The sequence below is a fragment of the Colossoma macropomum genome, unplaced genomic scaffold (assembly GCF_904425465.1).
Source record: "Colossoma macropomum unplaced genomic scaffold, Colossoma_macropomum, whole genome shotgun sequence".
Lineage (NCBI taxonomy): Eukaryota > Metazoa > Chordata > Actinopteri > Characiformes > Serrasalmidae > Colossoma > Colossoma macropomum.
In genome coordinates this window covers 31,881,031-31,905,044 of record NW_023494788.1, presented here as the reverse complement: position 1 = coordinate 31,905,044, position 24,014 = coordinate 31,881,031, and the positions used below count along the sequence as shown (strand labels likewise).

General features: G+C 37.8%; 2 protein-coding genes across 6 annotated transcripts; both read left to right on the top strand.

Annotated features, from left to right (window-relative positions):
• The first annotated feature begins 827 nt into the window (after window positions 1–827).
• On the top strand, window positions 828–14,985 carry LOC118807249 (ectodysplasin-A-like). 3 transcript variants are annotated; one of them, XM_036569204.1, is made up of 8 exons: window positions 828–1,302; window positions 9,011–9,098; window positions 11,857–11,886; window positions 12,621–12,797; window positions 12,880–12,914; window positions 13,067–13,118; window positions 13,335–13,456; window positions 13,910–14,985. In XM_036569204.1, the coding sequence occupies exons 1-8, from the start codon at window positions 997–999 to the stop codon at window positions 14,168–14,170; spliced, it is 1,071 nt and encodes a 356-aa protein (XP_036425097.1). In that variant the 5' UTR covers window positions 828–996; the 3' UTR covers window positions 14,171–14,985. The 3 variants fall into 3 exon arrangements, with proteins under 3 accessions (XP_036425097.1, XP_036425096.1, XP_036425094.1); XM_036569203.1 differs by having other exon boundaries at window positions 13,326–13,450; XM_036569201.1 differs by having other exon boundaries at window positions 13,326–13,456.
• LOC118807250 (tumor necrosis factor ligand superfamily member 13B-like) lies at window positions 14,983–23,684 on the top strand. 3 transcript variants are annotated; one of them, XM_036569207.1, is made up of 6 exons: window positions 14,983–15,259; window positions 15,424–15,454; window positions 15,607–15,660; window positions 16,027–16,139; window positions 21,792–21,942; window positions 22,905–23,684. In XM_036569207.1, the coding sequence occupies exons 1-6, from the start codon at window positions 15,056–15,058 to the stop codon at window positions 23,015–23,017; spliced, it is 666 nt and encodes a 221-aa protein (XP_036425100.1). In that variant the 5' UTR covers window positions 14,983–15,055; the 3' UTR covers window positions 23,018–23,684. The 3 variants fall into 3 exon arrangements, with proteins under 3 accessions (XP_036425100.1, XP_036425099.1, XP_036425098.1); XM_036569206.1 differs by having other exon boundaries at window positions 15,415–15,454; XM_036569205.1 differs by having other exon boundaries at window positions 15,415–15,454; window positions 15,604–15,660.
• Window positions 23,685–24,014: the final 330 nt, after the last annotated feature.

Sequence of the window (24,014 nt, the reverse complement as noted above, 5' to 3'; positions counted from 1 at the left end):
TAAGGGTTTTTGTACACATATAGATATTAGTAGACTGATGCGACTTGCTAAACATTATAGGTCAACAGATTTTCCCAGATTTGTTCCTCAACTGCTGTGTAGTGAGTGCTAGCAGGTGACATGCATTAATATTCCATCTACTGGCCTTACTAGCCCTGAGTTATTTATTATTTTTGATTAAGAAACCAGGATTAATACGCAATGCTTAATAACTACAGTGCTTGACACTTACAAGAAATAATCCAGATTTGTCTTCACCTGACTGAAGTTACATGCAACTATTTGCTAAAATCACTGTTTGTTAGCTTTGTGGGCCAAATTTGAAAATGACCTAACAAATATCAACTAGCCTTAGTCATAGACTGTAGCTATTACTCTTGGAGCAAACCACTGATGTAGGCCAGAAACAGTAAAATCAGAGGTTGTATAAAGGTTCATAATAAAGCCATGTTTTGAATTCAAGAGAACAAAACAACAAGGTCCGACTCGTGAATCGTTCTGTTGAACCGATTCCTTAGAATAACTATCCAATCGATTTGCAAATCCAACTGAATCAAACGTATTTTTAGAGCATCTGCTCAATGATAGTCCAAGTAGACTGTAGAACTATAATTAAATAGCTTAGAATAATCTTAATATATGCTAAATAATATTTTCCCAATTTAACCTCATAAATTCTGAAAAAAAAACATTAATTCCATCGGTGAGTAGAAAACATTGTGAAACTCCAAATCAAACTCCAAAACATTGGTCCCTATTGGAACGTAAACGTTTACGTAAAATGACGCGCAGAGCGTGAGAGGGCCAATTGGAGACGAGGTGGGCGGGGCCTGAACACCTTAACTACAGAGTCGTAACCGCAAACGTTGTTCTGCGATACCACTAAGTTCTTCTGAGTAACGGAAACACGCCTCTCGTTGGGATGAGCTGTAGTGACTCAGGACCTGCGACAGACGCGATTATGTTAAGATAGCACTATCCTAACCTCTTCCCACGATGGCCTGCGAAAGTTTAGAGGACAAGTTTCCTGGCCTCAAGGCCGACTGCCCTCATCTTCATTCCTCTTGCGCGTGTACGAAAAACTGCGGCAGCTGCAGGTTCTTCTTCGGATTCTTTGTTGTCTCGCTGTCGTTACACGTGATCACGCTGTCCTGCTTTCTCGATCTTCGGTCTGAAGTCAAACGCGAGCTCTCGCAAACTAAAAGGCAGCCGATGTTCAACGCTGTCGCTGAAGATATGAGGAGACCCAGCGTTCCAGCAGACCCAGAAGTAAACGCCAACGATTTACTCTTCAGCTCTAATGTAAGCAAAAGTCTCCAGAACAGTTTTAACCCTAAGTATTGACTTCATAGCAGCGTCCCCCTGTGTTGAACTGAATTTGGAGTGCATGCAGTGAATGAACACACACAGTGGTCGTTTAAGTCGGACTGGACACAGTCGAACGGTATGGAAGTTAGTTAATTAAACACTGGGCATTTTCTGTGTCCCATTGTGTTTCTCACTAGCAATGTTAAGTTATAAGGCTAATTTCTCTTAGCTGTTAGCTGCCTAAGGCTCTGCACTGATTGCTGTGTGTCCTCAATGCTTCAAGGCAACGATGATTACCCTCTTAACTGTTAGCCGCCAATGACTCCTCTACTGCTGTGTCCTCAGTGCTTTCCAGTCACAATGCATGGTTGTTGCTCTCTTGGCTCAGCTGTTAGTTAACTTAACCAGTGGCACCTAACTGATGCTTAAAATCGCTGTTACTGAGGTAAGCATTGTGTGAGCTCCCCAAAGGAGAATGGGTGTAGTTTCCTCCTTAATGACCACCATTGGCTTCCTAATTTTCTTTAAAAAGGCCAGGCAGCCAGCTACAGGTAAAATGGAAAGTAATCAAACAGTCTAATTGCTGTTATATATTTTGGGTTGCAAGCTAATATAGTAGTAGATACACTTGTGTCATAAAAAATGTTCAGCAAGTTTTGGTTTGGTGTCAGTCAGAAACTACATTTTGCTGCATATTATTATTATTATTATTATTATTATTATTGTTATTATTCAAATAATGAATTGTTTATTATTAATTTAATTCCTTTTTAACCTTTGATTTCTGTACTTGAAAATGAATAGCGGTTGGTCTTGTTGCTTGAAATAGCACTAAATTTTTTAGTATACTTTAGGAACCACCAGAGGGGGTCAAATACTTTCAAAGCAAACCCTTATGTCAAACTGGGATATGCTGCTGTGAACTGTGCCTGTGACATTTCGCATATTTTGTGAAGTAAATTCTAAAAGGACTTCTAAATTCAGTTTGAAAAACTGTTTGTCCATTAGAATTTGAACCTAAAATTGCTTTGAGACTGGCTGGATATTTTGAACATATGTAGAATATGTAATGGGCAGTGATGAACATGCATGTACAGATGAAGCTACTCTGAGCAGAAGGTATTCTTTTACATAAGACTCCTGCCACTCAGATTTTGCATAATTTTACAAGATTAAACTGGTCTCAGATTATCCTTGAGGTTTTATAGGGCATTTGCAAGCCACTTTTCCAGAATGTTCAGTGTACAAAAAGATGATGTTATGTGATTATTAAGGAAATTCATAATCATCAGCAGTGAGCTGGATTGAATGGAAAGGCATAGTGTTGGACCTGTTTGCTGTATCAACATCTTGGTCAGAGTTTAACATTACAGTTCGTGGTAAGGATCCACTGCACAAACCACTCAGTGCAACTTTGTATATGTATTTTTGATAAATACCGTTAAGATGAGAGCCCACCAAGCACAGTTTTCTCTAACAAACCCAAATGTTTAGTGCGTTGGTGTGTTATACTCATTGGTAGGCTTTAGTCTTTTAAATCTGGACCATAAATACAGTTTTTGGTCCTGTATTTTGTAATTTCTGGTAGTTCATTGATGTTGTGATGAACCTGATTGACCACCTATTGACAAGCATATCAAAATCTAGGACTGAAAACTGGATTTAGAATGCTCTCTCTCATGCACACTGGTTCATTTGGCCTGTCAGTTCTTATTCTGGAACAGTAGAAAGCCAGTTGCCAACATTAGAACGTTGGTGTTTGTTGTCCGCACTTTAATTTTGTTCTAGACTAACATCTGTGAAAACGGATTAAAATGGCAAGGAAGTGCATGCTCTAGTCTTCACAGTAGGGTCCAGCTTTACATGAGCTGCATATATACCATGATCTTTTACTGTAATGCTATGTGCTAAAGAAAGAGAAAATTGCACTTGGGGAGACCCGTCTCACTTGAATGTTAACAACTGGAGCGTGATAAAGCAAATATGCATAATAGATGGAACAGAGAAAGCCGAGCCTTGGCGGTGCTGCAAAGCAGATGTTAGGCTGGATCTACAAGGCTTGTTTCATCTGTTTCTGTAGTTGTCCCAAATTGGAAATATTTGAATCCACAATGAATAGAACTGCATGCCATATGGAAGATTTAGGGAGCAGTTGACCATGAGGTAGCAGGTGGAAAAACATTAGCCAAATTACTAGCAGGTGCACCAGCTTTTGGAAATTTAGTGGGGCTTGGATGAACATCAGGAACTTGGACGTGTGCCATTCAAATTTGATATGTGGCTATTGAGTTGCGGCATCAAGCTTTGAAAGAGTAGGAGATGGAATTAATCATTAAGTTCCAGACAGTTCACGCCACTGCAATGGCATGAACACCCCCCACCCATAAAGAACAGAGTGGAGTGTTGTACTTGTTGTTCATTATCAGCTTTTGATGAAGTGCACGTGCAAACTGTATCCATGTCTAATGGTGATGGCAGATGACGAAGAGTCAAAGATAAAAGAGCATATGCATATGCCTTGAATGATGTATGTTTATATTAAACAGTATAGTAAAAATATTTGCTATAAGGGTTTCATTTGTTCAGCTGCTCAAAAACCAGTTCAAGTCTCAGATCAATACATAAGTGAGTACTAAAGCTGATATAAAAGTTATCTATACTATTTCCTTTTCCCCTTATTTATAGTCAGTTTCAAGGGTGTATCTCTCACTGAGGTGCTTTCTTTAGCCAGCAGTGTTGGAGAGTCAAATTCTTTTGCTGGCACTTGCTTGGAGAGAGTTTGAAGCCAGTCAGTGCTGTTTAACATTGTTGAAAAATGCAGTGTCCAGAGACTGCATAGTGCCATGCCATTATGCAGTCTACCACAAGGCACAGGTGGACAGGGGGCCTCTGTTATTATTCCATGAAAATGAGAATGCAGTCAGTTGTGTTCTCAAGAATTGCCAAAATTGTGCATCACATTTGGCATTCCAGTCTGAATTCCACTTGCAAGCCTTACTCTAAATGCTAAGGGTCAGCAATATAGCAAAAATATAACACCACAATACTTTAGGTTTGATAAGTTGGAACAGCCATGATGCACTAGCAAAACAGTTGTTCTGTCCAATGTTTTTACAGCTGATCTCTACTTCCAATCAAACAGGACAGATTGTGCTCTCTTGGAGTCTCAGCATCATAGGGATTTGAACTTGCAATCTCCTGACAACATGGCAAAACATACATCTACACCACTTAAGAGCCCTGTCTACATCTTTTTTTTTAATGAAACACACAGTAAGTCCGTGCTTTTTAGGTACAAACAATACCCACAAAATACTAAAAAAATATTGTAAGTATTTATCGTGATATTATATCATTATATCATTCACCCCTAATGGGTGCTACTCCGATGCATGCAAATCTGTGACAGTTAGTTAGACTTGAAAGAAACTTTGGTGTTAAATACCTGACATTGTTTCTGTGGTTGTTTTTGCTGGGAAAAAAAAGTCTGAGAAATGTCAGTGGTATTTAGGCCAGATGGTGATGCTCTGTGAGGTAAAAAACTCACGCAGCTGTAAACATTTAACGGCGGTGCTGTCCGATCCAGATGTCTGCATTAAACAATCGTGATTACAGATACCACAGTTTACATAGCTGAAGAAACAGGAGCATGTGGGACCAAATAGACTTGTCTCACTTGCGGACTGCCAGACAGCTCCACTTTGAAGATTTAAAAGCGCTTTAATTAATTGTTTCTTTTTTATGCGCATGCCTTAATTGTTGGCATTCCAACACCTGCTAGCTTGCAGTGTCACCAGGCTTTTAATCAGGGCCATGGAGGTAAGAAAGTTCTTCATGGAGAACAAGGGATCCAGTGTTAACAGTGTGTATATGTGTCTAATATCCAAAGTAATTTATTCCAAATGCTCTCAAATCGCTATGTATGTGCAGCAGAGAGGTTTTTTTTTTTTGACAGATTTCCACAATGAGGCTTGAAAGTTGGCTGCGAGAGCAGTTCAGAAAGCCACGTGTTGGAGTGTTCGTTGACACTTCGTTGACTTGAAACCCCTATGCCAGCACCTGGATCCATGCTGTGGAAACACCTGCACACCAAATGAACAACCCCACTGAACAGGAGAACATCTGGGAACTTGTGTGCAGATGAGCCATTCAATCACTGTGCTTTATCAGCACTGGGGTGTTATGCTCATGACTTCACACATACAACTGTTTGTTCTTGAACCCAAGTTGACTTTTATATGACACTCCCAGTAGTCAGTGGTATTGTCCATGGCAAAGATCCTCATGGGCTGTTCTCCCACATAGCACCTTAGGTCATTCTAGTTTTTAGTCATTAAAATTGGAAGGACCCAAATGGGGAAGTGAGGGCAAAGCCCATACTGAGCAGTGCTTGGCTTTGCTTGTATTAGCAAATAGTTCAGAACAAAGGAATACTCTGGGAATATTTTAGACAAATGCTATCAAAAAAGAAGTGTTTTCATACACATGGCACGCGCTGAGAACAAAATGAGGGGGAAAATGTTGTCCACCCAGATGATTTCTTCTCAACATCATTTTCAAGTGTCACAGCATTGAACACGCCAAAATGCAGCGCATGTCATCAAACGAATGGCGTCCTTTGAACAAATTGGTTGCAGATGTTGGGAGCGCAACTCCAAACGATCAAATTGTGTAATATTGTGCAATAATTTATGTCTGCCTCTCTCACAATGGGTCTTGGGAGCCCTCCAAAGAGAATGTGTGTAAACTAGCTGACAACAGTGAACTGTACCTTGAAGAAGTTAAACCTGGCTTAATAGAGCACCATGACCCAAACAGGGTTGCTCCAGAACGTGCTTGTGCCCGTAGGCACACTTCCAAGTGCTGTCTTTTCCATGAACGATGGAAGTCTGTTTTCCATCAGGCACATGCAGAGAGACCTTTCTCATGTGGAAACAGCCAGACAGTACAGGCCATTGGGGCTATTAAGAAGATTTCTCTTCAGCCAAAAACCTGTGACATCTTTTCTATGATCGGGCATTTGATATCAGTGTACCTCCTATTGAAACGCACAGGGTTTTGGAGTATTTTAAGAAGATTGAAATGTAGCGTAGATCTCTTCAGAATCTGTTCGCAGGGCCTGAGAGTCATGTTGCACAGTCTAGACGAGTTGTCCTGTTTTCTTGCCACAGGTCAGTATACACGCCATTGATCTTCCTGCTTTCAGACCAGTGTCAGTTGAACCCATTTGCCTTCTGCTCACTTACTGTCCCAAAGGAGAACAATGAAACAGTAATAGCATCTAAAGTGTAATCTCAACAGGTTAAAACAATTTGTGTCAGTTGCAGTGACATGAAAAATTCGATATGGTTGCTCGAAAATAGGTCATGTTAGGTCATCTGTAGTGTCACACTGAGACACCTGGGCAGCTCTTCGTCCAATTCTTCAGTTCTTCAATAGGAAATAGACACCTTTGTCCTGTTCACAGGGATGCATTTGGTCTTGCCATCTGAGACCTTGATACCATTTTTTTTTTTCTTCTTATAATCAGATAATCCATGCTAGTTTGAATAGAATGGAAACTGGAAAACCCAAGAATGAATATACTTCTTGGATGAGTGACAAATTTCCACCTTTTGTATACAGAGGTGAAATTCAAGGCATTTGTGCTCATGCAAGTGTCTGAAATCTGAAGTAGACAAAAGTGGTTTTGGTTACAGGGTGAGTTACAGTAGCAATGATTTAGACAATTAAATAACTTGTTCTCTTCTGTATTATGTCTCTCATTGTACTTTCATATGAATTTATACAAATCAACCTTGTTTGAAGTGTGTACATAAGCACTTAGTGGGGATCATTGAGGGAGGAGGAGTATTATTTGGATATGATGTATTAACTTATTATTAATCACTTATGATTGGCAGTAGGTTTCATTATTCATAAACAGAAGTCGGGGTTAAAAATACTGAATCTTAAAAAAAAAAAATCACAAGCTAGCAAATAAATTGATAGTCTCAATAAACTGAATAATGAGTTCTATACCAGTTCTATAGATTGTGAGAAGTGTCATTCACTACCCACTCACATAAAACATTGTGTAACATAAACTGCATTAGTAAACATCTATCAGGGTACTTACAGACCAATGTTAGTTTGATTATGTAGATGAATTAATGAAACAAGTGCTGTAACCTCATACATTTGTTTGTGCCAGAACTCACTTTTTGTGACTCCTGTCAGAACGACCTTTCAAAACTGAAATCTTTGGAAATGTTTGGATATTTCTGCCATTTTCAAAGGTTCTGACTGAAGAACTATGCTGCCACGATTGCCTGTTTAGTTTATTATTTGTGACTGTAGTATAGGCTTAGCATATATCCCTGCCTTATCCTTCTCTCAGCATTATGCCATGTAAAACTTGGCCCTTGCCTACTGACTGGCGATCAACTTTGGTATCTTCATCAGATAAAAGTTCTTTACCTCTGGACCCTGGTTTGTAGGGATTCATTATCAAATTGTGTAGGAACAAATATCTGTTTTCCCATCAAGCAGCAAGACTATGGGGCTGCTTTCCTGGGCATGAATTAAGCCTAATCTTGGACTAAATTGCAGTGCCATCTTTTTAAGTCTAGGCTTAGGTTTAATCTGGGTCTGGGGAATGTTTATGTGTAGTATGTTATTGTCTGCAGGTTAGCCATTTAAGGTACAAGAACACTCTCTCGGCAATGGGCCTCTTTGTTAGGCTGTTGGGCTTCAGTGCCAGGCTTGTGCTATACCAGTGACTTACGCCATGTGTGATGTCCAAGCACTATCTTGTCTGCTTGAACTAAAAGCTTTCTGGTTCAGTGGCTTCTCAGGTTTGCATTCATTCAACATTACGCTCTGCACAGAGGCTTTAAAAAGGAATTCTGCACAGCTGACAGGCTTCTTTCGTGTGCTTGTATGCCTTTATCATAAGGATATCACTGCTCCTTTGTTTTGCTCACTCAATGCTTCCACCCTAAAATATACACGTCTTTGGCAATGAAAAGTTTATTCATTGTAGGTTTCGGTGATTTTGACTATCATCACAGTATCAACAATCCTGACCAACAATGTTATTTTTACATTGAGATGGTGATCTGCAACTTTGTCATGCATGTTTATAGGTATGAAAGATGCTATCCACAAGTCAGAGTCAGACATATTACCACCATTATTGCAATGCTTGCGAAAACCACCATGTACAAACGTGAGAATTTGAGATGCAAGAAATACACAAATGCAATAGTGAGAAACAGTTTTCATGCAGTGGAAAAGAATTCTCAACATGCTTGACCATCAGTGAATGCTGCATGAAATTAATGAAGGTCTCTGTCTGGCCAACTTAGATTTATTATTTTTATTTAAAAAAAATTTTTAAGGAGCAAAATGAATTCTGCAGGTGTTTGTTCGAATCTGTTTTGAAACATGAACATGGCCTACCCTAATTTATTGTGTTTCTCTTTTGATCTAAAAAGTGTATCCAGAGCCATGTGGCAAATGAGACACTGTTCATGTAACACCTCTGTTTCTTTAGGGGAAAATGGTATTTCTCTTATTCGTGTGTGCTTTTTTTGTGTTTGTGTGCTCTTTGACTAACATATTTTCGGCTATCACATATACCATGCAAACCACAGTGTCTGATACAGCACATTTACAGTAATTGTTCAAGAACTAAAATCAAAATCTTATCCCTTTACAGGCAGAGATACCATTACGAATGCATGATTTCATTCACCTCACAGAAGAAAACAGAAATGTTCTCTGGAGAACAAAAAGGGCAGCCAAAGGTAAAGGTTTTATTTTACTGTCCGTTCCATTTTAATATTCAAACAGACTTTAAAATACCATTCGCTGCTACAAGTCAGAGACCTCAGAACTGTTGTTTTTTGATATCTGAGATTGTTCAGAAGTGTTTTGTTTGCATTCCAGTTTTATGTTTGAATGTTAAAAGCTAACTAAATTATAACAAATGTTTTAAGTATGGTGACTGGAAGACTGGAAAATGTTTACAAGAGATATCTGGACTGTTGGCATTTCCTTATTCAATTATTCTTTCTTTTTTTTTTTGTAATTTAATTCAGAGCGGTAATCTTTAGCTGTACATTACTGCTTTTAGCTGTACTTCTAGCGTAAAGGCACAAATTGCATACATATTAATATATAACATATTACATATTAATCAGCAGCAGAACATTACAGTGGGTCTGTTGCACCTATTGTATTCAAGTTTCTGTTTTTTAAAACACTAATCTGAAGCCGCAAATGGTTTATGACTGCTTGAGAAAAACAACCTTTTTGGGCATGTGACCAATATGTAATACTTGGAATAAGAAGTGAAAAAGAGAGAATGTTTTATTAATGTTACCCAAATTTGAAACAGATTCCACCTGAATACACAAAAGAAACATTTCAGAAACTATTCTGAATATTTCATTCATATTATGGAACACGTTATGCTAGTAAGACATATGTACCTGTGTCAGGGGTCTAGAATGTTGCATTGTAGTTGACCTAACCATGCTTCGACCGCAAATATGTTCTTTTGTAGCAACTGTTGAGAGCTTAGACAAGCTTTACAGAATGCAGACAAAAATCAGCATCAACCTAATGAGAAATTGTAGTGCACAGCTCAGTTATTGCCAAAATATGTAAATATAGTGTATTATTAATAATATTTTATGTGTGCAACTTGTGTAAGTGAGCTAATTGTGAGAATGGTGCCAAATGCATTTAGATAGCATAGTATTTTAAAATGGAAACTCTTTATGTAGTTATGGAGTTTGCAGTCCAACTTAAATTAATTTCATTGAATTGATTTTTTTTTAACAGCAAAGCTTGTGAAACCTGGCAAAAGTTGGTATTTGTGAGCGGAGCATGGATATGTAAATTCCCCGTGCCTTGCTGTTTACAGTAATTTACAGTCACATCATACATGATCCTGGTCAGGTTGACATGTCTGTATTATGATTTTTGACTCTCTGTAAAAGTTTATTGGCTCTGAGATCAATGTTGATTCTCAGGGCATTGTAATGTCTCAGCCAGTGATCCATATGCTCCATGCAGCTATGTGCTTTTGATGTTTGTCCTTTGAATGCATGCAAATCCCCCAGTGCTCATCCACGGTGATAATTGCTCACATACCCTCCAGAGATCGTCTCGCAACAAGTGCTACAGTATGCCAGGAACATGATAAATTTTCCCACATTCTATTGCGTGACAATGAGCACTTCAGGAAAGTGCACTGATTGTGTTTGAAGGAGCAGGGGAGCGAGAGAAAAAATGTACCTTGCAAGACTTTTGCTATAAATCAGTAAAATTTCGGACTCTAAACAATAATTATTCCCAGGTTCCCTGCACACACCATACAGACAAAGTCTTCTGTAATCTCAACTCCAGATCACAAAAGCCGTCTGTATTTCAGACGTTTGTGCTCATAACATGGACCAGATTTCAGATAGGGTTGCTCATTAGGACAAATTCATGCGGGTGCATCCAGTAATTTGTGCAGTAGAAAAAAAAAGAAAAAACACTGGCCATATGTCCTAGGGGGGAACTCAAACCGTGAATGTTTTAAGGTTAAACGGCCTTTGTAGTTGTAATGACATGGTATACATTAACCTAGAGGAGTGCACTTAAAAAGCATTCTTTTGCAACATGCAAGTGTGTAAACTTTACTAGTCAGACAGGCGTTGTAGTGATGCCCACCTCCCTGGACAACACACACACATACATGCACACACTTTCATCTACATTTTCCATCTGGGCCTAATTCAAAGGAAAGGATTTTGGCAGGATAATGTATCTCTCTAATTAACCTCTCGAGTTCCATTGCCGGCTAATGCTTCAGGCACATGTGTATGTACGGGAATCCACACTTACAAGCTGTAAGTGCACTGCTCTGAGTTACCTGGCCCAAAGTTTCTGACCACATCATTAAAATGCAGCCCAGGTCTTCTGCGAAGCTCAGTGAAGTTTGTGTGTGGGTGTGTCTATGTCTGTGTTTGTTTCTGAAAGGTACAAAATGAACAAAATGACAATTGTGCTTTCATAAGATTTCTGCCCAAGAGGTGCAGTGGGTAGAGCTGGACAATAACTGACTTTGACATTTCATTTATTGCATTGGCTATTTATTTATTTTTTTTATTCCATTTTATATTGTAAATAGTTACTGCACTGGTAATCCTTACTTCAAATACATGCAAACAGTTTATAGAACCTGCAAATTTAGACTAGTCAAAGAGAGTATATTTACAAAACAAACACATTATGCATCCAACTCATAGCACGTATTTACTTATTCAGCACTCTTTTGCTGAATTATGATCATTTGGTGTTTGTATTAATGTCACAACAGGAATAATTGGTTTCCATTTCCTTCTTAATTATAGTCACTTGTATGATTGTTAAAGACAGTCACAAGGTATTTTGCTAAAATATTTATCACAATCATTTTTGTTTCCACACTACCCAGTTCTACCCCAGGGTTTATCCAGGGGTTTTAATTGCGACAGTACACCAACTTACTTATTTTTTTTTATCTTTCAGAATCAGAAAAAAGGGAAAAACGGAAAAAAGGTAATTTCAGCTCACCCCCCCCTTCCAAAAATGTCATTCAAAGCAGGTTTATATAATTGTATAACTGATAATCATACCATGATTGTGTTATAGCCAAGAGGTTTTCAGTTATACATTCTGTTTTACAGAATAATTTCAAAACAGAGAGACGCTTAAATGTAATTATAATAAATGTAACACAGTTTATACATTGTATAAAAACCAAATATAAATAATACTATCTAATAAATATTTAATAATAAAGCATAGAGAACATTCAGGAATGAGCAGTTGCTACATCATGCTGTGCAGTGTCTTTAGGACATTATTACGGCAGGACAAATTTTAGATTTAGTTTGTTTTACTCTTAAAAGACAATCTTCTCTTTTTTGAGGTTTCTCATAGAAAATTACAGAGTTGCAAGGATTTTGCTTTTTGTATGCCTTTCTCCATAATGTTTCTTGCTAGCAATGCCAATGCAATGCACCCTAATAAAATAATGCTTCCACCATCATACTTCACTTTAGGGACACTTTAGGATAGTGAGACCTGGCTACTGGGCTGTATTTGATCAGCTCCAGACATACTGCTTAGCCACTCATTTTAATCTCACTTTCTGCCATATTTGTTCTAAGTGATGTTTTGCAAATTCTTTATAGACAAGAGTGTGTGTATATATAGAAAAAATATTTATATGTGATGTCTGTACCCAAAAAAATCAGTTGTTACATGTGTTTTAATGTCTTCACTTACAGTCAAGAAAAGATTGCCAGGTGCACCTGGTCCTCCTGGGCCTCCAGGCCCTCCAGGGCCACAGGGCCCTCCTGGTATTCCAGGGATTCCTGGTATTCCTGGAAGAAATGATTTAGGCCCTGCAGGGCCACCTGGACCCCCAGGACCAAGGGGCCCTCCAGGGCCACAAGGGCCAGCAGGTAAAAAATGGCTTATACTACAAACACCAAATGCTTATTATTTGTAAAAGCTGTGAAAATAAATGCATATTTTTTTCTCCAGGAGCTGTTGACAGAACAAAGTCAAGGGAGTTCCAGGTAGGTTTTTAAGCAGGACGTGGGCACAATATTGAGCTGTCTTATATGTTGTATAGGTGGTAATTAAGAAATCTCCCCATTGTTTAAAAAAGATGGCCTTCTAATAATATTCAAATTCAAACTTATCTTTAATTCTTGTTTGTTGTTTTTAGCCTGCTGTTGTACACTTGCAAGGTCAGGAGACAACAATACTAGTGAGAGAAGGTAAGGATAAAATTTCAGATTTTTTTACCTCTCATGAGGAAAATTACATCATTAATTGATGACTGTGGAACTGTCTTTTATTCTTGATGATGTGTCTTGATGTGATGTACTTAAATCAGCACACACTTCCATAATTTTACCAAAAGTAGAAAAGTTACATTTTTTGTGACTGGTATTGAGTGATTGGCTTTTTTTCCTCACACTGAGATCTTCCAGAGGGCGTGCTGAAAAACTGGAAAATGGTCTCCGTGCACCACAAGGTTTTCAAGATGCACTCCCGCTCTGGAGAGCTAGAGGTGCTCATGGATGGCACCTACTTCATCTATAGTCAGGTAGAAGTGAGTACGCTCCTGGGCCTCTTCTTCCCGGCATGCACCTCTACAATATGTGTTTCACAACAAGGATTTTACTTCAGTTCACTACTCCCTTAAAATTTACACTTTTACATATCTAAAACAGTAGGTTAATTTGCTGTCACCCTGACATCAAAACCACTGATTTAGTACTTCCCTGTTGATATAATATCTTTCAGTCAAATGTTAAAAGCAATTACTGATTCTAGTTTAGCACTATCATCTCGGAAGCATAATGCAGATTACCTATGATTTTACTAAGCATGTGTATTGTTAAAATGTTAATAAGCTGAGAGCAGATAAAACTATATTTTCATAGATCATTTGCTTATCAGGAAAAAGTAAGTGGAAAGTACAGTGGAAGGGGGAAAAGAATCACAAAAAAAGCACATGAAAACATTATGGTATCCTGTTCTGTGTGTTTTGGTGTCTGACCAGATCTACTATCTGAACTTCACGGACATAGCCAGCTACGAGGTGCTGGTGGATCGCGTGCCCTTCCTGCGCTGCACGTGCAGCATTGAGACTGGCCAGCGCAAGTTCAACACGTGTTACACAGCTGGCGTGAGCGTTCTCCACGCCCACCAGCGCATCTCCATCCGCATAGTTTATGATGACTCGCTAATCAGCATGACTGATCACGCCACTTTCCTGGGCAGTGTGAGACTGGGAGATGCGCCTTCTTCTGGTCTCTCATAAACAGAGAACATTCTTGCCCCCATGTATACTCCACCACTCAATATACATTCACACACATTTGCACTAAAAAAAATTATCATATTAGGCCTATACCTAGTAATACTGCTTTTATTAGTGTTTTCAAAGTAACAGATCAGTTTATGGAAATCATCCATTTCTTGATGTACATAAAATTATTTTCTCAATGTATATATGTACATAAAATAGAAAATACTTTTTTTGTAAATTGATTCAGGTACAATAAATACTCTAATTTGTAATCTATTTTGTGTGGACTGCAGTTTTCATATTTTAGTATGACAATATCTGACTCAAGGATTTATTAAACAGACAAAGAGATTCTGTGGCTCTGTGGAGATTTGAGAGAACCACACAGTGTGGACCAAACTTGGCCAAGCTACTAACAGGCATTTGCTGTTAAGAGGCCATGAAATGAAACATGGCTCCAGTGCCTCATTTTTTTTCTTTCCCCTTCTTCTCATGCTCTCATATTCACATTTTATTTTGTATGCTGAATTACTTGAATTTATGGTTAGTGACTGACACAAACACTAACAAGCTCAAACAAATCCTGTATGATTAAACAAACCCTTGGCTGCTCCATATATTTGACCACTGTTATACAACTTGACTGGTTTATTGTATAAATGAACAATTACTTGATGGAGAACGTTGTAAACTTAGTTCCAGTGGTATCCTAGTACATAGTTAAAAACTTGACTCCAACAACACAAGCGAGTAAGTTTTTTTTTTTTCTTCGTATTTAACAAGTTCCTCATTTGCAGTCTATTTTTAAAATTTCCTGTGAGAGTAACTTCTCCACTCCACCCTTTCAGAAGACAACAAGAAGTTGTACAGTAACTTTTACAGTATTCATACTTAAACATGTTCCACAAGAAGCAGTTTGTCAGCTATTTTAATCTGCTCATTTGTGTAATTGTATTATCAATAAGTTTTTGGGTAATCCAAGAAGTCAGTGTCTTGAAAAGCAAACTGAGGATAATAAAAAAGGATCTGCTCCTTCAGTTAGTCCAGCTGCAATCGTCAAGCACACTCAACGATGACATATTGATGTCTGACACATGGGAGGTATGTCAGGTCATTTCTCAGTTTGACTTACTGTGGTTTTGTTTGAGTCCCCCAAATTGCTTTGAAATTTTGACATGTTTGGTTGTCATGCACTTTATATTACTGTGTTTACTTGATATGCTGGAAACCAACATGACCAATGGTTATTCACTGAGGTCTTTCAGCGAATCAAACGGGAGCTGGCTGGCTGCACACGTGAGTACCAACACCACAGCCATATGTTTGCACTTTGTATGCTTGTAACTTATGGCTATTTTCACATGATCTACAGTTACACAGATCATGTACAGGGCAACATTTGACATCCATTAGAGTACCCACTCATAGCAGTGTATTCCTCACAGCAGAACATTCATTCCTGCAGCTAGCAGCAAAAGGTGATGAGAAGCCACAGTTAAGAGGTAAGATTCCAATCACAGATGCATTAATAGGGACTCGGCAATAAAGATTATAATTTGTTGTCACATTGCGGAGTTATTAATAATTAGTCAACAATATGCACACCTTGTAAAAATAAGCGTTCCTAAATGGTTCTTGACTTGGATGTAAACTTTAATTAGAATGTAACCTGTACCACTACTACTTCAAAAAAAGTCCTTTACTCGTATATCATATCAACAAAAACGGCGCTACGAAGGAGCCTTGACAAAGTTTTAAATTTATAACAGAACCACTAGAGGTTCTATTTTGATGTCTATTTTTAAGAGAGTATACTTACTAAATAATCAAACCTTTTTTTGTTTGCTCTTTTACTTTTTGTGATAAAGGAAATGTGACAGTCATTCCTTGGACTATAGCTGCACAGCGTGGACCAGCCCTAGCTACACTCAACAACAAAATTATAGTACAAGAAGACAGCTACTTCATGGTGTATGGCCAGGTATTATATGAAACTGATTCATGTTCAGCTTAAACTTGCTATATATTTCTCTGGAGAGTGTAAGCAATCAAATTATTTACACATCTAATAAGTGCAATAATGCTCATGAACCAGCACAAAAATGTCTTGAGATAGCTCAGAGGTCTGATTAGTGCTACAATCTGTCACTAATGTCAAGTGGTGGTGAGTAAAACTGTTAAATATTTCCCAAAGAATGGGCCTAAAGTCACTTTTTTTTTTCTAAGGCTTTGAGGCCCATTGCTTAAGAGTCGTTTCACAATAGTTTACAGTGTATATAATTTTCAGTATGATCAATTTTAATAAACTTTTCTAATTGTTTTATAAGCTAGGACTGGTCACTTAGATATAAAGTCTAGCCTGTAGGCTACAGGAAGCCTGTATAAATACAGTCAGGTGACAAATAAAGGGCAATGTTCGGAAGTTAATCAAAAAGTAATCCATTACACATGATCACTTCTCTCAACTGTAATGTGATTTTAATTTATTTCTTGAACAAAGTAATCTTTGTTTTACTCTGGAACACCCTTATACATCTGTATCAGCTGGAAAATGCAGAAGAAAACCCCTAAGTTCTCTGCAGTCATTTATTTAGGAAGAAACAGCCAATCACAATAAACATCATTTAAAAGACTTGTCACTATTCCTGACTTTAAAAAAGACAACCAGTTATGCTTTATCAAAATAATGAACAACTAATGCAGTTTGAAAACTTAGAAACTATTCACTAGAAATGGTCCAAAAGCAGATGTCTCAAAATAAAACGTTTACGAATGAAATATAAATCTTACAGAGCTGCTCTTGAAGGAAAATCGATTCTGGCCTGTTTAGGTGAGGTTGGGGCTTTCTCATCTTCAGCACCGGAATCTTTATCCATCAGTTTCATATTGTGATTAGATGCTTTGACAGACTCTTCCCTGAGTTCATGGTGCTTCCCACGCTCGCACTGTGCTGCACCAAAGTCCTGATAGGAAAGTCCGTCCACTCAGCGGCCATCTTGGCACTGCTGCTTGGCAGTTATTTTTACAGTCATGCGAGACCAGGGGGCATTTTACAGAAACTTCTTAACTCTGAAATCCTATCTTATATCCATTTAGTCACCATGGCAAGTTATGACTCAATTTAGGACAACAGCTAATACAGAACAACAGTTCTTAACCTCATAATTGTATTCTAACCTATCAAAACCAGTTTTGTAATGTGGTTTGTCTTTTTAATGGGTTGATATCACAATGCAAAGGAATAATTTAACAGCTGACCAGTGACTGATTTTTTTTTTTAAATGCATTTGATGGTTTCCTAATGGGATCCAAAGGTGTTCCACAGGAAACTACTGGTCTCTATTTGAAACCATTAAGCCAATTCCCATTAGAAAGCAAAACCATTAGGATTCAATCCTATTGGTTTCGTATTGGTACTTTTTCAGCAGGGAACATTTTACAGAAACCTATTACAGAAATCCAACTACACAAAACTTTCTAAATTCTGCCCTAACTTCAAGACAACCCCAGAGGTGTCTTAACTTAGATTTTAACCGTCTGTTTTTATTGTGTTATGCAGTGACAGACAGCATAGAAAAATCCCAAACACTGCAGACACGATCTCCAGTGTCCCCTCTTATTAACATTGCATGTTAATGTTGATGAAAACACGTCAGATAAAATATTACAGCGATATCAGTGAACAATGAGGAGACAGCATGTTTTTTTGATGGAATAACGTTAGGGCAGTTGGCTAAATCATTTGGGAAACTAACGCTTCAGATGAAGCGTCGCTCAGATAAACAGCACAATGCACTATCACTTTAAGTTCAGCATGGTTTAGTTTTGTTTGTTGAGAGTAACTAGCTGTCTGGCTAACAAACTTGATTATCTCGATTACGTGTTTACATTTCAGTTGTGTACTTACGGTCAGTTGCTTCACAACAGGCATGAGTTAATTGTCGAATTTGATCGAGTACGTTAAGATTTCCTAACTGGAGATGAGATGCTGTAAGATGAGAAAATTCCTAGATTGCTTCTATAATAAGAATTTGTGGAAAATATTATCTTGACCTATCAGATCTAGATGAACGTTTCTGTACTACGACCTCAGGCTCCTGTACTTTGAACGGGAAGAGACCTATAAAACAGAAACCAAAAGCCATATTAATGTTTAAAAACATATTTGAAATCACTGATAAAATCTGACAAACAGTGTAGTTTGTTGTGTTTGGCTCAAATAACACACAAAAACCATGATTTCCAGCTTGGTCTGTCTACTGCACTTGTGCAGATCTCCACAACAGACACCATGTTGAGCGTTACAAGTTTTCCCATTCATATTTCAACAAGTGACTGGTCTCCTTCTTTATAATGTCTCTGACTGTATTCACAATCTTGTATTCACAATCTTGTATCCACAAGTCACGTAGTCGGCTGACGCAGGGGCACGCGCACATGTAAATCAGGTATAGATAGTATCAGAGGATTGTGCAGTGAGCATAATTGCCACTGTAATGCCTGCTGGGTTTGTCAGATGCTAGAGGGCACTCCCAAGTGAGCCCAAAATGAACGGGTTAATATGGAGCATTTTTTTTATATAGAAGGATTCATTCATTTCCTGAACACAGAACAGAATGAGCTGATCAGCTCACCAACCAATCAGCACTCAATAGCAGTAATGCTAGCGTCCATGACTTCCTTGTGTTGACATTGATTGATGACTGAATTTTAGAATCTATCTATTTATGTTTAGATTTCTTCTGCCTTAGCTAGACAATGAATGCAGTTAACGCCAGAACGTTAGCAGGGCTCACGTAACTTATGCTTATGACAAGTTAACACTGCTTAACCTCATCAAACATAGATAAGTAGTAGGGATGTATTGATATTGATACTGGTATTGGGTATCAGCCTAATACCATTCTCATTTACCCGTACTTGACCCTAGAAAAATTCACTGATACTAACATCAGGTACAAGCCAATACCATGTGACGTTAGTTTATGCTGCCACGATAATGAACAAATAACTCAAGCCAACAGTGAACGAGGGTCTGCACACTCAGAGAATACCAAAAAAACAGTCGGTCACTTTAAATATCCTGCCTTGGCAAATTCCCGCCAGACATACAGTAGACATACAGTACAATAGAGCAACGAGATATAAACTGTAAAACATTGATCTTTTAAACAGTCTTTGTAAAACAGGCTGCAGAGAGGCTGTATTGTCCTACCATGTGCATCACCTGGTTTTAGTAGTTAGCTGAGCTCCTCAGTTTCTCAGCAGGTCTGTTCATACTGTCTTGGAGTAACCTACTTAGAATAAAGTAGTTATTAGTGTAAATAAGTGCAATGTACCTTAAGAGTTAAAACATTAAAATCTAGCTGAGTTAAATGATATGCTACATTAATTATCCTTTTGTTTTACATGAAAAATGTGCTTCTCTACAGCTGTAAGTAAAGTAAGTTTGATAGTTGTGATGCTCTTCATCTCTCTAAAACAGTCTCTGTAGCACAGTAACAGCAGGAATCACATCTGAGGAGCTTATTTTTGTGTTGTTGAAGTCTTTTTGGCTGGTTGAGATGTAGTTGAATGTCCTCTAAAGCCAGACATACACTGTGGAAAATCCATTCTATGTGAAACGCAGCCTCTATAGACAGCTCTTTTTATGGACAATTTCATATAAAGCTGTTTCATTCAAAATAGCACACTGCGTGTCTGAGTACTGAGCAAACACGCTGAGAAACTGAGCGGCTCAGCTAACTACTAAAACTGATGATGTACGCGGTAGGACAATATGGCCACTCTGGTGAGAACTAAAACAAAAACTCATATATGCAAATACTCATACTCTTTCTGAAACAAATGGTATCAGTGCTTCCCTAATAGCTATTACTCTCTTTGATGATGACATTTGATGGTGTACCTGATGGTACAAAAGACAGAATATCACTGACCGTTCCACAAACAAAATAATTATACAACTCTACCGATTTGTGTGCTGTTATCTCCTGTGATGTGTATGCTGAGGCAGTAATTACATGATAATTACAGATGTCTGGATATATTATCATGGGCAAAAATGCATAATTTGGACTCAAAGATAATAGCTTGGCACAGATCAGCACCTCAAAGCAAACTGACTTTTTCTTTATTATTTTTCACTATATTCATTTCACTTTGTTTGTCTTATGTCTGTTCTCATGATCTTTGGCTTTTCCTGCTTTTTTAACGTATCTTGTTTGCCTTGTGTACTATCTGTCTGTTGTCATAAAATAAAAAAAAGTAAAAAAAAGGAGAACAAAATGGTATAGGATGACTCATTTGACATTAACACTTTTTTTCCACGTGGTCTCTGTAGACCAGTGCGTATTTTTCACACCTCTGAACTCCTAGATGTGCATTTTGTTTGTTGTAATGAGGTGTTTATGCACTGCACCCCTACTGTGATATATCCGCCTTTATATAGTTGTTGACAGATTGTTCTTGCACTCTGAGAACATTCTGCAGTGACATTCTCATTTACCTGAAGAACAGTTGTTTTTCTGCTGTTCCTTACACACAGCATTAAGACACAAGCATCACGATTACTGAATGTGTGCTCTCAATCACAATTTCAAACCCTGTTTAGAGATGGCAGTTACGTTAGTCATTGTTATTATTGAACCTGTGGCTGTCAGGTTCCCAATCCTTGTCCTGCAGCATCTTCCGCTCTCCATGTTTTTGTATTTTCCTGCTTTTACAAACACATTTCAGCTTGATAATGACCTGGGCTGCGTCCAGAAACCCTGAAAATACATCTTTTTCCTTCTAATTCTCTTCCTCTCCTGGAAACCAATTTCTTGACACCATCTTACTAGTTGTTCCAATACCAGAGGAGAGGAAAGAAACACCTGCCAAAGTGGCTTCTAATGGAGGATACAGCAGTGTATGCTACCCAGTAAGACTTTTCAGATTTTAGAGTGACATCACTGCATACATGGCCAGAAAGGACAGACAAGCATGGAGCAATCCAAATATACTTTAAATTCTGTGTTTTGTTTGTGTTCATATATTCTCTGTGTTATGTTTTTTGTACTTGCTTTATAGTAATAATTAAAAAAACATGGAAAATAAAACCACGCAAATGTAAATTGGCTGGCTCTGTAGAACTGCTGCGATCGGATACAGGATTATTAGGGATGTGCTTTCAAATTCTTTCATCAATAGTTGACATCAAATATAATGACGCTGAAAGGAATCAACATCGTCTTGATCCAACATCGAGGTCAACTGTGCCTGGTCAGCATTTTTATACATGCCACAGAGCATGGCATGATTTAATTGCTTCATTCAGTACATCTGTCTGGAAGCATTTGCACTTCCAGACAAGTGTACAGGTTTCTCCACTCATTTATTCAGGATTTTGCTTTAATTTGTCACCTGTTTGTATATATGCACACCTTTCTATACAGGCAAATCCTATCTCTGTGCAGAGAAAAAGGGTAAAATATGAAAAAAACTTCAAATCCAGACCTAATGATTACTTTCTAATGGAAAAAAGATTTCTTGAAGATTGTGCCTTAGTACTGCACCTTTGTACTATTACTGAATGTCTGAATGCATGATTCATTCTACAAATAAACCAAACTTGCAATGTGCTAATTTTTAGGTGCTGTTTCTAAACCCGAGTGAAGTCATGGGCCATGTGATCACAAGGAAAACATCAAGTGTGGCAGGGAAGGAACAAACAATCACAAGCCTGTTTCACTGTCTGCAGGAAATGCCAGAAGATGACCCAGTGAACACCTGTTACACTGCTGGTAAGTATAAAGTATCATAAAGTATTACAATAATTTAATTTTAATAAAAAAGTAACAGAAAAACAAAACAATTTGGCTAGGGTAGTACTCATCTTTCTTTAACAGCTGTGTACATGACAATAAAGGTGTTATTACATGTCAAATCAGCTGTGTAAAGTAGATTCCCCTTGCTACCTCTGCCCACTTGAAGAACTTTTAACTTTTTTCGTTCCGTGTCCCACAGTTTACAACTGTCATACCAAGTTGAGCCAGATGAGGGCAGTGTAGGTTATACTAGCTCACAAAGAGTTTGAGAGAGTTTCAGAGTTGAAAATGTTAAAATATTTTGATGAAATCAAATGACCATCTCTGCACTCAACACATACCACTGGAAACACTTGTAGATTAATTTCACAAGTGCTGGAAATGTTTTAGTAAGGATAAATTGTAACGTGCTGTTTATGGAACTGAAAACATTTCAGGAGGCTTTTTTATTTTTAAGCTTGTTATTTTTTAGAGGTAAAGGACACTTATACATACAAAGTGGCTGACCTGTTAGAAACATGCATTTTATTATACATTTGAATGAACATTTTCAAAAAGCTGCTCAAACAGGGCCCTAAACTCTGTAGTGGCCCCAAAGTGCATTATGTTGCAGGTAATTACATCACAATTAGTTTGCTAATGTTAAAAAAATACAGAATTACAAAGATGAACTTTTTAAAACGATTATTCAAGATTCTGTAAGGAGAGCAGTCTTAATAAAACAGAAGATTCCTTTAGGTGTACACACTTTAGCTATCGTAAGTGCCTGATATTATAAAGGAAGGAAGGATCAGGGCAACTTTGCAAGCAAGAATGCCCCAATAACTTCCAGTACCAGTTCTGCTGTAAACAGCTTCACACGACACTGTTTTTTCTATGTTGTATTCTACTGAGAAGTGCTTGACTGATGTTTGATCTTTATTTTCCTTTTCAAAAAGGAATAGCAAGACTGGGCTGTCAAGATGAGCTGGAGCTTGTTGTTCCATTCCGACCTGACGCACAGATTGCCATGGACACTGAATCTACCTTCTTTGGAATAATACAGCTCTAAGAACTGCTATCAACAATGTGCAGAGTAACAAACCAGCCTGAACAAACTATACACAGGAAGCCTCAAAGAATGAATTTGCCAAAATGCCCGGGTAAAAAAACACACATTACAGCAGGGATCATAGGACTTCACACAGCTAGTCAGCTATTATCATCAGGAAATAAGGCTGCCAGGGGATGATGTTCATGAGTGACAGCTACAAGCTGGCAGTCTTAGATAGCCAGACGTAGGAAGAGCTTTTCAGAAAAGGAAGAGCTTTCAAAAATAATGTCAGCTTTTACCATATACCAATTCTAAATAGTTTGTGCAATTTAACCATGCTGACAACCAAAGAATGTGGAAAAACCATATGGAGAAATAGCTTATGGGTGGTAATGTGCTACTCGCTTTATTTGTAGGTGAAAATAGGGGAGGGTTATGCTCCTTTTTAGAAAAGTGGTCATGTACTGAAAGGTTAAACCATATCTGTGTATGAGTTTAGCACATACAGGATGATGATGCATATGCCTACACACAGTTTGGGAAAATAAACTGGTTTTTATAGCACAAAAAAAGAAAATCTTAAATCTAAAATCAGGTACCCCGCTACCTGGGATAAGAACAATCCCAAGGCCAGCTGAATCTTAAATCAATTTGTCACTTGAGCGTTATAAAGTGTATAATTTATATGCCTAATCATTTGTAGTCTTACTTTTTAAAAATGAAATTGAGACCTTTATCAGTTGTCTTAATGATTTCACTTCATTTTAATGAGCTTCCTTCCACTTCAAGATACATCAGCTTTTTCTATGAATGAAACAGTTTTTTGTGATTATATTAATTACATAATAATATTATGTAAGTTTATTTAATGTTATTTGTTGGAGCCAGTTAGTAGTTTTAATAGTGCATGCATTTGTTTCTATAATTTTAACTGTTATAGTAATTGGAGGTTTGATGAAACTCCCACTGATGCTCCAGACAAGTGGAAAGCATTATTATTACTAATTATTATTAT